The sequence below is a fragment of the Lithobates pipiens genome, unplaced genomic scaffold, assembly GCF_037356315.1.
Source record: "Lithobates pipiens isolate NorthernLeopardFrog02 unplaced genomic scaffold, aLitPip1_a1.2 Scaffold_13, whole genome shotgun sequence".
Taxonomy (NCBI): Eukaryota; Metazoa; Chordata; class Amphibia; order Anura; family Ranidae; genus Lithobates; species Lithobates pipiens.
In genome coordinates this window covers 233,002,030-233,018,148 of record NW_027507718.1, presented here as the reverse complement: position 1 = coordinate 233,018,148, position 16,119 = coordinate 233,002,030, and the positions used below count along the sequence as shown (strand labels likewise).

The 16,119-nt window shown below is 40.2% G+C and overlaps 1 protein-coding gene across 1 annotated transcript in view; it reads right to left on the bottom strand.

The window, feature by feature from the left end:
* Nucleotides 1–388: 388 nt before the first annotated feature.
* Nucleotides 389–16,119, bottom strand: part of PDE4C (phosphodiesterase 4C) — a 142,481-nt gene continuing 126,750 nt past the window's right edge. The window contains exons 13-14 of the mRNA XM_077478431.1: nucleotides 13,357–13,539; nucleotides 389–9,522 (exon numbers count right to left, since the gene is read on the bottom strand). Of these exons, the coding sequence (XP_077334557.1) occupies nucleotides 8,932–9,522; nucleotides 13,357–13,539 (774 nt within the window). The 3' untranslated portion in view covers nucleotides 389–8,931. The remainder of the gene's footprint in view (nucleotides 9,523–13,356; nucleotides 13,540–16,119) is intronic.

Sequence of the window (16,119 nt, the reverse complement as noted above, 5' to 3'; positions counted from 1 at the left end):
GCTTAGCGTTTTTTGTTTTGCCCAAACCCAATGGAGCCAGCAGCATAACCCACATGTCCAAGACTTACGACAATTCTATGTCCCTCAATGGACAATAAATAAAAAAAGCGTTTTTTTATTTCTATCCGTCTCGAGCAAGTAAGTAAGATATCTTTATAATTACAGAGTACAAACCCAACAGGCATTCTTACACTTTACCAATATTCAACACTAAGAAAAGGAGGTTTTGCTAAATGTACATTTTAACATGCATATCAAAAATATCAAAAGACCACAGTCTCTTTTGGAAAGCACCCTTTCACTATAACCCAGCAAAAAACCTGCTGAACACAATTTTAAATAACACAATCGTAACCTTCCTCTAAAAAAATAACTCCAACACACGAAGTAAAAAGATAAAGTATTTTATTAAGAAAATAATAAAACAAATATGACATTTCTAAAATATTTAGGCCTAGATTTATAAGAGGATACTCTATATGCACAACCTCTTTAAACTCATTTACATGAAAAGTCTATAAGAAGTTCAATATCCTAGTGTCCTTTTATGAATCACAGCCTTAGACACATTAATGACCGACAACTGATCACTATTGCAGCAGTAATGAATGGCACATTTTCCATTATATCCACTAAGGTCCACTATGGCTTACATTTTCAAATCTGCTGTTAACATTAGGACCTTCATGAAATCCCACCTAGACACCACTGTGAAAAGCTGAGTCATTTGGGTGTTAATGTTTTTTTTTTGTTCCTCTTAAACACAAAGTTTAAAGATGGAACTAGAACAATATATAAATGTAACCTGTCTACCAAAACTGTCAATGAAAATTGTAGTGTGAAAGATTAAAAAGGCTTTGTACAATCGCAGCATACTTGGATTGGCCAAGAACAAATAGATGCAAATGAGGCAACAGATTAGAGCACCACTTGCATTATGCATGGTTGGTTATCTTTTTCTTATAGAAAGGGAAACAAATATTTTCACCATATTTGTGCAGTTTCAGGATCTTGGGTAAATTAGGAAGAAAGCTAGCTATGTTCGCTTAGAGAACTACAATGCTACCAGTTCTCTTGACCATTTGTCCTGAGTGATATGGTAATCTATGGCTATACTTGGTTAAAGGACAACCTCACTTTTAGAGAAGTTGACTTTGAAGTAAACCTCCCAGACACAATTCTAACATAGTCAAATACTTGCCTTCATCCCAACTCCTGAGTTCTTCATTGTGCTGTCCTGCCTGGAGCAAAGCCTTTGCATCCAAAACATCCCAGGTGGGTCCTCTGCCTAGTGCGCACTTCCACCATGACTCCATACTCCAGGCTTCCAACAGAGTACACACTACCCGCCGGTATGAGTGAGGCCTCACCATGCGTGCACACTAGTCAGAAGACCTGGCAGGGTTCATTTAAATGCATAGGCTGTTCAATGTTGGGCCGGACCACACAGTGAAGTATTTGGAAGAGGGGAAAAAAGTATTTAACTAAGCCGGTTACACCCTGGTGGATGGGGGTTAACTAAAAAGGACAACTTAAAATTGTAAACTTGTCCTTTAATAATTACTAATTTTTTATGACATGTATGGCTCGTATATAAGCAGGCACCAATCAGATTAACTTTCAGAAACCATAATTTTAATGGCAGCTTTGAATGTCTATGGGTAAGTTCTTCGAATTGAGGACTGATATACAAGGCCCTATGTCTTAGCAGGTAACCCAAGAACAAAAAAAAAAAACTGCTGTACCATACGGTAAATACCACCGAGGCTGCAGACAGTAGATCATACTTCTTTCTATGGGAAATGTGTGCCTACTCATTCCTGTTATAAATACAACACAGATCCATCTAAATCTGGTCTGTATTCAAAGTGCATAAATGTGTAAATATACTGTTTCTATAGTTGCAGGTATATCTTTTGCATCAATCATGTGTGACTTCACCAAAGTCATAGTGTCTGTTTTTAAGAAATACAGTAATACCTCGGATTGGGAGTAACGCTGTTTATGAGCATTTCGCAATACGAGCTATTTAAAAGATTAAAAAAAAAACCTGACTGTTTGCGAGCATTGTCTCGCAAAACGAGCAGGATTCAAGCCTCTGGGGTGTGCATTACCTCATGTGGTTAGAGGTGCAGGGGCGCCAGTGACGCTTGGATACACTCCGTTCCTGATGTTTCCGAGTGTCTCACACCTCTGGCCACATACAGTACTGCATACACCAGCAGTGACTGTGGAACACATTATCTGAGTTTCCATTGATTCTACTTGGGAACCTCGCTTTGATATATGAGTGCTTTGGATTACAAGCATTCTTCTGGAACGAATTATGCTCGTAATCCAAGGAACTACTGTAAGTAAATATGGCATTAACACCCAGTGCAGCTTTTCAATCAGTTCACTAAGCCGTTGTGCCTGTGTGGCATCATTCTACTGGTTTTGCTGAGAAGTGCAAGTTAATAGTAATGCAGCATTTTGAGTACAAATCACAGTAGGATTAGATAAGAAACAAGAAGTGTGCACATAAATTGAGGCTTTGTTTAAAAGTGAACTATACACTAAAATAAAGTGAAACTTTAGCATAATAAATTAAAAAGGAGACTTTTTTCTTAGAGGGTATTCCTATTTTTCAACCCAAATGGAATGTCCTGTTTATCGATAATACATTCATGTAAACAACCATTACGCTTGTAGAATGGTAGATTAACCTTTTATGCATTGGAAATTAAAATTACATGGTAAAGTGCCAGAAACTGAGTGGTGTGCAAAAGAAAATGAAACCTACACACATGTACTATAATTCGTTCCTAGGGGATTCTTCCCACAGGATGCTACATGAAGCAAATGAGAACAGTTTATTTTTCATCCAACATATACAACTAATTGACAGAGAATGTTGGGGTTTGTTCCCCAAAAGGCTTACTGGGTTATGCTGGCTTTATTTCTTGTTTAAAGATTTAGTTGTAATGGATATAGGCTATTCTAGACTCAAGTAATACACAATACTACTTCCAGGGCAGGCTTGGCTTCACTGCTCTATACTAAATGTTTGGCACTCAAGTTATAAAAATGGCTGCCCCATCAAAGCCTAAAAACAAAAGGGATTTTGCTTAAAGACACATTCTCTTTGATCAAGGGAGAAAACACCAATTTGCTCTTCCGCCTGAACAATATCTTAACAGTCAGAACTGACTTTATGATATAACGTTATGTGTCTCACAACTGGCTTAGAATTATACATAATATGCAACATTTTATCTCCACCCAGTACCATTAGGCTACATACACAAAGATGCCTAAAGCTGGAATCCAATGCTTGGCCCTGCAATAGTAGAAGGGGATTTATATAATGCTTCAATATATGTGGAAGCTGAAATAAATACCGGCCGCAGCAGTTTACTTCTGCAGAAATACATTCACCCCTCCCTACCCATTGTTATATTTAATAGATGCTGCACACTTTAGGTACAGGGCCTTGGCAAAACCTATTGAGAACAGACTACAGACTTATCCTGATTTGTGGGTGGACTCAATGGTGAATCTGTCTGCTGATCCACTCTGAGCATGAGGATGACAGGTCTGTGTCTGCTTCGCTTATGCAGAGCGGACACGGACACAGCCCGCTTTCCTCTATGGGCAGTCGGATAGAAACAGACCTCCTACTCATTTACATCTAACAGTCATCTGATCCGATCCACCAGACAGATGGGGAATGGATCCCCAATCCATCTGTTTTTTTTGTGTAAACGTCTGTTGACGTCCGCTTCATGAAGGGCACTGGATGGTCCGATCGAGACCACCTAAAAAAAAAAAAAAAAAAAAAAAAAAAAAAAAAATCGGTCCACCCGTGTGAAAAGGGCCTAAAACATCAAAAGGTTCCACTTAAAAGGAATTTAAATATGAATGTTATAAATTCCATGTGACAATAAAGTTGCAGAAGTGAAAAGGGTAAGTGCATCACAATATTTAGGGCTTGTAGATGGATGTAACATGCATTTCCTATGTGTTCCGAGATAAAGTGAGGCATAGGAGAATTTACACCAAACAACTGTAAGAAGAGTTCAATGCAGTTCTCACAATCGCATAGTATCTGCACCATTATATCTGCCTAAATGAAACCCTATTTTTACAAGAACTTGTTCTAACATATTTCATACTTTCTTCAGAACAGGGCTCAGGTTTCTGCACTTCTTCAGAAACTTCGCTATTGAAGCTTTCTGGAGAAGCAAAACACGACATCAAATCATACCAACTGGTCCATGGATTTGTCATTTTAAAGTGTAATGTATTCAAATAACCGGCTAATCTCAACAACACCACATTCAATGCAACATTTGGGTTAAGAAAAGTATGAACACCCATTAACTTGTCCACTACATATCAGCCCATCAATACAGACATACATACATACAGCATTTCCACCATGCCCTGAGGTTTAGAAAAATCTGGTACTGCCACATAAGTGGACAACACCTGCTCCCCCCACATTCTAATATCAGAAAGGTTTTCGATGTGGAAAAATAAAGCCAAAGACCCGTGTTATATGCATAATCCTATAGAGGCTTTGTGTCATAAAAAAAATGAAATTACATTTGTTACAGCACAGAAGCAACCCTTAATCCCAATGCTACAAGATATCGGACACACTTGCCAGACACATTTTACACATTCTGGTGGCAAAAAAAAAAAAATACTGTTACAAGTCTAACCAGAAGATATTGAACTCAGGCCAATGCAAATGTTCTGACAAGGGCCAAATACCTGGGGATTAAAGAATGGTTCGTATATTTGTGCTCATACAGCATACTTTTAAAAGAAAAGATTCTCTTTACTGCAGGGAGACTAACTTTGCTTTCCTTCTGGAGTGTTTTATATAAACTATCATTGGGAAACAGATCTAGAAGCTTAATGATTGTAGTTGCTTGGAAGGTAAAATTATCCAATTTTACCACATATAAGTTAGTTAAACACCTTTAGATTATGATGGAAAAGGCATGAAAAAAATAAATAAAATACTTTGTCCAGAAAACATTCAGCTCTTGTAAAGATACAAAAACAAAAAATCACTAAGCCTGTGTTCACACTTGCATGTGATTCGGACAGGAATTGCACTGCATTCCTATTCAAAATCACAAGTTCTTTGCAGTGCCATTTGAGCCCATTCATTTTGTATGGGATCAATTCGCACCATACAAAAAAAAGGTACAGGCATCTTTTTTTGCTGCACCAGAATCGAATCGCATGGGTGTTCACACCCATGTGACGGATTCTTGCAATCACATCGCATTTTGCAATCTGCTTTGGGGTGTCAATGATTTAACATTGACACTGATGGCAGATCGGATGAACAGCGTACAGGGTGGTGCAGAAAACGCTCAAGATTCACTGCGTGTCCATATATGTGAACAGGGGCTAAATGTAAGCATACAATCAAGCGGTTAGCAGTAGTTACTAGAAAACAGAAGAAAGCTATAGAGGTCTTGTCCACTGGTAGCCAACTGTTATTAGAAGGAATGAAAGATTACTTATACAAGCAGAAGTATTATAAACGTACTGCTAAGCCTAAATCCTCTAAGTGTGCATGTTACCATGGAGGTTCGAGGTAAGTACAGACGGACAGATATTAACTGGTAATTTCACAACAGCTTGGCTAATAGTGGTTACAGCTGGGCTTTTTCTGTAATGGTGAAAATTAGTTCACCACTTAACCAAATAGTTTGAATTCTAATGACTATCAAGAACAAACCCTAGTATTTATAACTCAGTCACCTTAATCTAATCATGGTCATCATCATGCTCTTGTACAATCACCATTTACCCCTAAGCCAGCCATAGACAGAACAATTTCCTTTCCTGTAATCACGGGTTGTAGGAAAGAAAGTCGCTCAATTCCCCCATCAACACAGTCAGTGTTGATGGGGGAATCCCTCGCGCAGAACCACTTTATGCTAATGGTGGGGGAAGCTATAACAGCAGCTAGCAATACTTAAAGTAAAGTAGCTAGCAAAAGTAAAATCCCACACGATTTAAATGCGGTTTGTACCAAAGTTGATAGTTCATTTGATCAACTTGGGCTCATTCAACTGGCCAAGATTCGAACCGCCTATGGCCAGCATAACACATTCTATGACATCATGGTTAGAATAAGGTGACTATAAATGCTGGGTATTCATATCCCTTGAAATTTTCCACATTTTGTTATGTTACAACCAAAAACGTAAATGTATTTTATTGGGATTTTATGTGATAAACCAACACAAAGTGGCACATAATTGTGTAGTGAAAGGAAAATGATAAATGGTTTTCAATTTTTTTTATAAATAAAATACCTGAAAAGTGTGGCGTGCATTTGTATTCAGCCCCCTTTACTCTGATACCCCTAACTAAATATAGTGGAACCAACTGCCTTCAGAAGTCAGCTAATTATTAAATAGAGTCCACCTGTGTGTAATTTAATCGCAGTATAAATACAGCTGTTCTGTGAAGCCCTCAGAGTTTTTTGTTTAGAGAAGCATAGTGAACAAACAGCATCATGAAGGTCAAGGAACACACCAGACTGGTCAGGGATAAAGTTGTGGAGAGGTTTAAAGCAGGGTTAGATTATAATAAATATCCCAAGCTTTGAACATCTCATGGAGCATTGTTCAATCCATCATCTGAAAATGGAAAGAGAATGGCATAACTGCAAACTTAACAAGACATGGCCATCCACCTAAATTGACAGGCTGGACAAGGAGAGTATTAATCAGAGAAGCAGCCAAGAGGCCCATGGTAACTCTGGAGGAGCCGCAGAGATCCACAGCTCAGGGATAATCTGTCCACAGGGCAACTATAAGTCCACTCCACAAATCTGGCCTTTATGGAAGAGTGGCAAGAAGAAAGCCATTGCTGAAGGAAAGCCATAAGAAGTACGATATACAGTTTGTGAGAAGCTATGTGGGGGACACAGCAAACATGGGAAGAAGATGCTCTGGTCAGATGTGACCAAAACAGAATTTTTGGCCTAAAAGCTAAATGCTGTGTGTGGCGGAAAACTAACACTGTACATCACCCTGAACACACCATCCCCACCGTGAAACATGGTGGTGGCATCATCATGTTTTAGGGATGCTTTTATTTAGCAGGGACAGGGAAGCTGGTCAGAGTTGATGAGAAGATGGATGGAGCTAAATATGGGTCAACCTTAGAAGAAAGCCTGTTAGAGTCTTAAGACTGAGGAGGTTTTCCTTTCAACAGAACAATGACCCTAAACATACAGCCAGAGCTACAATGGAATAGTTTAGATCAAAGCATATTCATTGTTAGAATGGCCCAGACTTAAATCCAACTGAGAATCTGTGGCAAGTCTCGAAAATTGCTGTTCACAGACGCTCTACATACAATCTGACAGAGCTTGGGCTATTTTACAAAAAAGAATGGGCAAAAACGTCACTCTCCAGATGTGCAAAGATGGTAGAGACATCCCCAGCATTGACTCAGGGGGGCTGAATACAAATGCACGCCACACTTTTCAAATATTTATTTGTAAAAAAAAAAAAAAAAAATTGAAAACCATTTATAATTTTCCTTCCACTTCACAATTATATGCCACTTTGTGTTGGTCTATCACATAAAATAAATGAAAATTTTTGGTTGTAACATGACAAAATGTGGAAAATGTCAAAGGGGTATGAATACATTTTCAAGGCACTGTATAGGAAATATCTGTAAAAATAAAAACACCCACAGACATATGTTTACAGCTTCAATCACACAGGTGATAAAGACATGTAAAAAAAGAGCTCACTTCCCAGCACTTTCATATGCTATACAGTGGGAAATGCAGCTTCATTTTACCTCAGGTGCAATTCCAAATCATTGACAACAATGAATGCTTGTACCCATCAAGTCCATGGTAACATGTACAGGACAAGGCTTTCTTTCACACTTTACAATAAGCCTAAAAGAAGAAAAAAAAATGAGCTAACCTGGGTAGTAGGAACCTTAGAGTGCCAGCTCATATTTCCTGTAAAAATATCGTGCCAGTGGAATCACCCCAAACCTTCTAAGTTTTAGGGTGTGGAGAAAGTAGACATTCCACTCATTCATACCACAATACAAGAAATCAAAACAGACATTTTCAGCATTATCCGAGACAAAATGATGGGTATGGGATAATAAAATGAATTGTTAGAAACACTGCGGGTAGGACAAGGTCTTTGACAAGTACCCACAATACTCGGTGTTCCAAGCAACTTCAAACAAAAGCAACTGAAACCCGTTTTCCATCTTGGCACCACCTGTTTCTCACCGATTTCAGAAGCAGGAAAAACTAACTTAATATAGTGAATTACAATCTGGTTACTCTCTTATAAAGATGTAACCAGTAACGCGCACAGTCCTATGGTTCTTTAGTTTGTAGTCCTTCACTGATATAATGAAAATTGGGATACTGCACACAGTACATGCAATTTCAGATATCATAAAACTCTGTTAAGGCAACCCTGGCTCTTCAGGTGCAATAAAACTACAAAATCCATGGCCTGCAAAGCATGCTAGGATTATTAGCCTAATGTCAGCTGGAGTTCCACAGGTAGAAAAAGCCTGCTGCTTTAGCATGTAAACTCTTACAAATATTAATACTGCAAATGTTTGGCTATAGTTTCCCTTTACCTTCTATTCCACCATAAAAGGGTTTACAAGTCACTGCCTCCCTGCCAAAAAGAAAAAAAAATACAAAAGAAAAAAAAAAAAAAACCCTGAAAAATAAAATGACATTTCGCCATGCTCTCCCATGCAATAACTGATTTTGGTGACATTTTATTTCTTCTGATTAGAGTATTAGTTCTGCTTCTTGTGTTCTTTAAAAAAAAAAAAAAAAGTCTACTTCTTCTCCACAAAAGTAAAATGCAAAGTGTGCGTGGATAAAAATAAAAGTGGTGTGGCGATTTGGCATTACGTTCCTAATGGAAGATATGTGATGTTTCCTTCTTTGTCCAAACAGACCTCCGCTTGCCCTGTGGTCTCCTGCTTGGCTGTATTAGAAGGTGCAGCCCTCCTGGTGCTAGTGTCTTTTTGTGGTAGCGTCCTATCCTCTAATTTCAGGTTATCGAAGTTCAAGACTTTTTTCTGCTTGGTCAGAGTGTTCTTGGATGGGAGTTCCAAGCGATCTATTTTGTTATAGACAATCCTGCACATATCTAGAGGAGAGGGTTGGTCAGCCTCATCACTCCCCAGGGCTGATTCATCTGTAATTTGGGTCTTTGAGTCACTGTTCTCCTCATCAACAGGACTTTCTGTATCATCCTGCTCAGTGTCAGACTCCTCTTCCTCCTCCAGTGTCAACTCAAACTGGAATTTGTCTCCAGCGGTGCTCCCCCTGTCTGGGTCTTGCTCATCTGGTGGCGGGGATGGACTCTGGGGGATCATGCTATGATACCACTCTCTGTTATCTTCTAACGTATCCAGAATTTCCTGAGCATCAGGGTGCACCAAGTCAGCCCAAGTCTCCCAAAGAGGATGCACAATGTAATCAATGAAACCCACCTGTACAAAGAAAGACACAATTTAGCAGGCAGCATAATGCAACTCGGTATTTATTAGTACATCCTGAAAGTATCACTAAACCCACATCATAAAAAAACAACTATCAAATGCTGTATTACATGCTCTTCATAGTCACTATGAAATTTGTTTTCAGTATTCTGCAAAAAACCTGGTTGATCCTGCTGCTCTCCATCTTCACCTTTTGTTCATGTCCCCAGTTCAGCTAGGGATTTTGCAGCTGTAGTGGCAACTCTGCACATGCAAAGTTTTCAGTCACTTTCTATGCTGAGCATTTCCCCCCCATCACATCTGAGCAGCTCATGTGACTATAGAGTCACACATGTGGGCGTATACACAGTGGTAAATGACACTCCCTTCACTCCCTCCTCCGCCATGTTCACTAACCAGCTAAACACAATGGGGGCGGGACATTACATGTAGATTAATGGAGGCTTCACCTTCCTCCTATTCTAAGACACAGTCTGGAGGGGCGTAACACAGTGACTGACATAAATCCGCCCACACCATGTTATTTCCACAAAATAATAAAGATTTCATTTCAAATATACATTTTTATGCACATTTAAGTTTATTGATATTATTTATTTTTACTCTGTATTGCAAAGGCTGTTTTTTTATGAACATGTGACCAGCAGCAGAGGACTAGAAGCTCCTCCTGCTTATGTTTCCCTGCAGATAGATCTCGGTCATGTGACAGCTGTATATATCAATTAGGCAAAGTTGCAAGCCTGTCCTCTTAATCCAATGGCAAAACGTTCTGTACCACTATTCCTAAACAATTATGCAAATCAGGAGTTCACACTTGCTTCGGTTTTCAGTGGATAAAAATAGAACGGTAATCTCACCATTTATACGTGCATTGCAGAAATACTGGAAACTATTTTTGTATTAATGCCTACTTACAAAGGAGTCTTTACAGCTGCTGTATGTACCAAATATTGTGCATCTTTCACAACAGGACCCTCTGCTCTAGGACTACTGTCTTGGCCTGTTCCAGCTGCCTCTTCTACACTGTTTCCCCGAAAAGAAGACCTAGCGTGATTGTCGGTGATGGCTGCAATATAAGCCCTACCACCCAAATAAGCCCTAGTTAAAGTCCCTGTAGGTCTTATTTCCAGGGTAGGGCTTATTTTCAGGTAAACAGGGTAGGGCTTATATTGCAGCCATCACTGACAATCACGCTAGATCTTATTTTCAGGGGGAAACAGGGTATGGGCTTTCCTCTGTGTATAGCAGGACATTAAGCCCTCTGTAAGGGAACCCCTGTGTTGTGCTGCAGAGATGGAGCTTCTTCTACTCCCACCCTGCATTTCCTTTATCGTGATAATGTTTTCCTCCCACTTTAAAATCCCTTCCACTAGCAAGTAGCAAACCGAATAAGAAAGACTAGAAAATGATAGTATGTGACAGTTCACAGAGAATCTGCCTATTTCTAGCAAATCAGAGGTTTTCCAAAGGTCATCTCTGATACCTTTGCTTATTTAATGCTCTTTTTGTCTCCTGGAACCAGCGTACCCAATGCTTCCAGGTATGTGGGGGTCCTGTGACTTTCTCAACTTCTTTCAAAGATGCAATGCTTGGGCACTTTACATGCATCAGCAACAAAAGCAACTGCAATCTGGCAGGTGTTTATTGCTATATTTGCCTTCTTGTCCAACTGACATTCATGCCTTGTTCCCAGAAATGCGGTCAATCTCCTCACTGAGCATACAATTAGCAATAAAATCTTGTTAAAATTACCTGCTCTAATGAAAGTAAAAAAAAAAAAAAAAAATGCTGGATATGGGCTTTAAAAGATGTATTTGCTTTTAAATAAGATGCATATAAACACAGGGGGGAGGGGAGATAGGGGATAAGCGGGAGGGGGAGGGAGAAGGGGTGGGTATTACAAGATTTAACCACTTGACCACTGGGCACTTAAACCCCCTTCCTAACCAGACCAATTTTCAGCTTTCGGTGCTCTTACACTTTGAATTACCCAGTCATGCAACACTGTACCCATATGAAATGTTTGTCCTTTTTCCCCACACAAATAGAGCTTTCTTTTGGTGGTATTTAATCACCGCTGGGTTTTTTATTTTTTGCGCTATGAATCAAAAAAAAAAATCTTTGTTTATGTTCAAATTTATTGCAGAGTATTGGCGAGTATTGGCAGAGTATTGCACAGTATGGGCAGTAGAGTACTCTGTATTGTCACAGAGCAGCGCTGTGGGCACTACACATCCAGCCCACACCACTGCTGCAATCTCTCCAACGCTCTCCTCGCACTGTTCTGATCGTAACAGAGAGGGGAAGGAGGAACCGGCATCATGAAATGACGTCATCTGATGGAGCGATCATGTGGTAAACGGACGCTACCAGTTTACAGCGATCTGTGATGCGCCGGGTCTTCTGGACCCGACGGTCAAGGATGTTTGCGGGAGCGCGCCCCAGGGGTTGCGCGAGAGCAAGATTCTGGGAGGACGTCCATAGATGCCCTCCCAAAAAAACCCGACCATGCTGTAGCCATCTTTCGGCTATGGCCCGGTCGGCAAGTGGTTAAAAAAATATATATTGGTAAATCCATCTGGGCACAGATACTTTAAATTTGGTCATGTTGAAATTACGGATTTCAAGTCTGTCAAAGGGATTTCTGCATTAAAGTGGTTTTTGTCTCACTTTTACCCTATTTTATGTGAGAAGTGAAATCTTGTTGAGATGGAAATCCGTGGAGCTCCCTACACGTGCTTCGAGGATGCAATCTGTTAATTCTGTTTTACCGCTATACAGAATCACATATGATATGAGAGTAGATAAACGGGGTTATTTACGAAAGGCAAATCCACTTTGCACTGCAAGTGCACTTGGAAGTGCAGTCACTCTAAATCTAAAGCCCAATACACACTATCAGATTTTCTGCTGATTTTTTTCCCCATCTCCTATCCCTAAATTCCTCAGTCATCTGTTAAGGGTAATACATAAAGAGTGGTATAGTCCAGTCTATTTTCTAGATATATCTAGAATATCTATCTTGTATGATGTATAGCCCAGGGCTGGTATTTACATTGGAAATTTTCATTGTGAAGTATATTGTCATGCAATTTTAAAGACTATTACTACAATGATGTTTTGTATTTTCTTGCTTTGTTCAATAAAACATTAAAAAAAAAAAAAAAAAAAAAAAAAAAAGCTTTGTTTCATTTTTTTTAAAGAGCAAACATGCTATTCTTACCTGCTCTGTGCAATGGTTTTCTACAGAGCAGCTCCAATCCTCTTCTTTTTGTGTCCTGAGCTAGCGCTCCTGGCTTCTCCCCTTTGAGCAGTGCCTGCAGAGAAAGCCGCTTGCCCGGGGGCACCACTGCATGCTCGCTCTTGACCTGCTGCTCTATGCATCCATAAGACACACAGAGCCATGGCTGGGCCAAGCCCCCCGCTCCCTCCTCATTGGGTCACTGGCTGTGATTGACAGCACTGGGAGACAATGGACTCCAGCTGCTGTCTCAGCCAATGAGGAGGGGGGCACGTGCTGCACACAGAAGGTTATTTTTACCTTCTTGTATAGAATGCATGAAGGTAACAAACCTTAAGCCTTCAGAAACAATTTAAGCACATCTAAATCTGGGCTGCTCAATTGGGATAACTTCAGCCTATCATGAAATTCCCTCCCAATTAATCCTATTAATTATCTGAATATGGATGTCGACCACCTTGTTCTGCAGTAAACAGTACATCCACTGCCTAGGACATTTTATCACCTTCTTCCCCTACAACTCACTAGTGTCTTAATCTTCATTATGCTTTGTTGGGGGGATTTGCTAAAAAATGTATAAATACCTGTGATTTCTCAACAGAAGCATTGTGCTTGTCACACATGGGACTAATTTCCATTCCTTTTTCTCGTTCTCGGTCACCTTGATGGAAGAATTCGACAATGATCCGGTCTGTCCACTGACGATACAGCTCTAAAGGTTTGGTGGGATTGCTGAGGTCTGCACAGTGCACCATGTTCTGAAGTACCTAGACAAAAAAAGCAAAGGGATATTTCAGATCTCCTGTCTTCTACAAGCCATTAAGAAGTCTGTCAGATAAAGTCTAAATATTCCTATATTTAATGGACATATATTGCTGTCCTCCTTTATACACCCCAATATACATACTACCAGGTCAAGGGTAAGAGCAACTCCAAAAAACACATTTCTGCTATTAATAACCTTCCACTTTCGGTGAAAAAAATAAAAAAATAATACAGCTACACAATTGCAACACAAGTCATATTGTAACTGAATGTTATTAATAATTACTTTTCCATGTCAATCTGCAGCACTGTAGTTTTCTGTAAAATTCAATGTGATAATGGCTACCTGGAGGCGTTCTGTACACTGTTAATGTACAGAATGTTCCCAGAAATGTCATTCCCTGTTTGTGTGCTTGACTCACTGATTATCCCCAAGTACAAGTAAAAATTTAGGCACCCCTGCAAAATAAATTTTAGTTTTGGCGAGATACTACCCTAGGTTTTTTTTCTAAAGGTATGCAGACACTGAAGCTTTTCTTTTCAGAACACTAAGCGTGCAACACCTGATTACCCCCTTAGCAAATTTGCATTCACCGCTTGAAGGTGTTAAACCGGGGTGATGCCTGCAGCTGAAGGGCATCATCCCAGTACCGTTATTTAGAGCCAGTGGTTGGCTTTTTGGTGATAACAACCGATGCGGGCGTCCCCCACCTCCCACATCCTTCCGCCGCTTTTCCCAGGCCTCCCGTCCCACCGGGAGACCCGATCCACGATCCGGTGAGTCCGCCGGCTAGGCTGAGACTGGAACGAAGTAAGAAGCGGCTTTGATCGAGTCTCCTATGCAAAAACATGGAAGCGATGTCACGACATCACCTCTGGTTTAATCGGCTGCCAATGGCGCCAATTTTTAAAAAAATGACAGTATTCAGAATCGCAGTTTTTGGCAATCAGAATACTTTTAAGTGCAAAGGAGGGATTTGGGATCTTTTAGACCCTCGATCTCTCCATACAGCGTACCTGTCACCACCTATTACTGACACAAGGGATGTTTATATTCCTTGTGACAGCAATAAAAGTTTTTTTTTTTAAAGGACAATGTAAAAAAATAAATAAAAAAATCTTAACATGTCCCCGTGTGCTTGCGCAGCAAAGACAGCGCATCCTAAGTCGCGCCTGCATATGTAAACAGTGTTCAAATCACACATGTGAGATATCGCCCTAATCATCAGAGTGAGAGCAATAATTCTGATAAAAGGGTTATAATAATCCCAATAAACCTGTCACTCCTGTACAGAATCAGTATCCAAAGGACATAGTGGAATAAACAGCTTTTACATCAGAGCAGAAAAGGTAGAACTCTGCAAGAAAGTTTGTAACTGTACATTAATTACCAAGAGGGAGATAGTTTTTTTTCCTTTTTTCATGAAAAGGGGAGTTGCTCTTTAATAACTTAATTAGGCATCACTTATATGGCATTTTGCTGTATACCATCACGTCTGCCCTTTCGGAAAACAAACATAATAAACGTTCTCGCTGTTAATTTGCCATATATATGGTTAGTCTGCTAAATGCTGTTCCTGTTTGTAGCCACGTCTTCCTTCCATGTCTTAGCTGAACAGGTTTGAGAACAGGAACAGGAACAGAAAGAAATTCCTATGATAAAATTAGTTTTATCTGCTCTGCTACTGCATCAGGTATGCTGCCAATCTAGTGATGGGAAAATACAGGGAGTTTGTGAGAGTGTCAGATACAACCTGGCTACATAATTGCTTCCTTACTTCATGTAGGCATTTTGGTTGGCAGCAACTTGTGACTTGGCAGCTAAGCCTTTTAGGACAATTTTCTGCTTTAAATTAGGTTGAAGTTCTTTAATGTGAACCGGTGATGTGATAACAATTGCCAGCCTGTGATGCCTGCAAGTCTGTGTGTAAATCCCTAGTGACGTTTAAGTAATCTGGGGCAGCCTAGGATTCCAGGTGTGCATTATATATAAAGCCTCAATCTGATCCAGTTACAGTGGCTATGTGGTTAGCACTTCCACCTAGCAGCACTAGGGTCATCAGTTCGTATCCCAACCACAACACTACCTGTCTGTAGTTTGCATGTTCTCCCTAGGCCTGCATGTGTTTACTCCCACACTCCAAAGACATCCTGGTAGGGTAATTGGATCCTGTGTAAATTGGCCCTAGTAAATATATGCGAGTTAGGGGCCTTAGATTGTAAGTTTCTTGAGGACAGGGACTCATGTGAATGTACAATATATGGGTAGAGCGCTGCGTAAATGTTTATGTGCTGAAAGTATGCTTACTGCATGCTCTCAGGACAAAGACTGAGCTGCCAAAGGCTAGTCCGAGCTAAAGATTGGTAGCTGGTGGGACCGGCTTCCAATCATGTGACCACTGTGAGGTCATATGATTGCTGATACTTCCTGCCCTCTGGGTGCTCCAAACTGTTTAATAGCGAAGCCAGGACAGGTGGGAAGGGGTTAAGTGCAGTGGCACCCAACACACAGGCCCCTGGGTCATATGTAGACTACTGTGCTTCATACATTGATTTAATTCCCGAGCACAGCAGGCCATGCA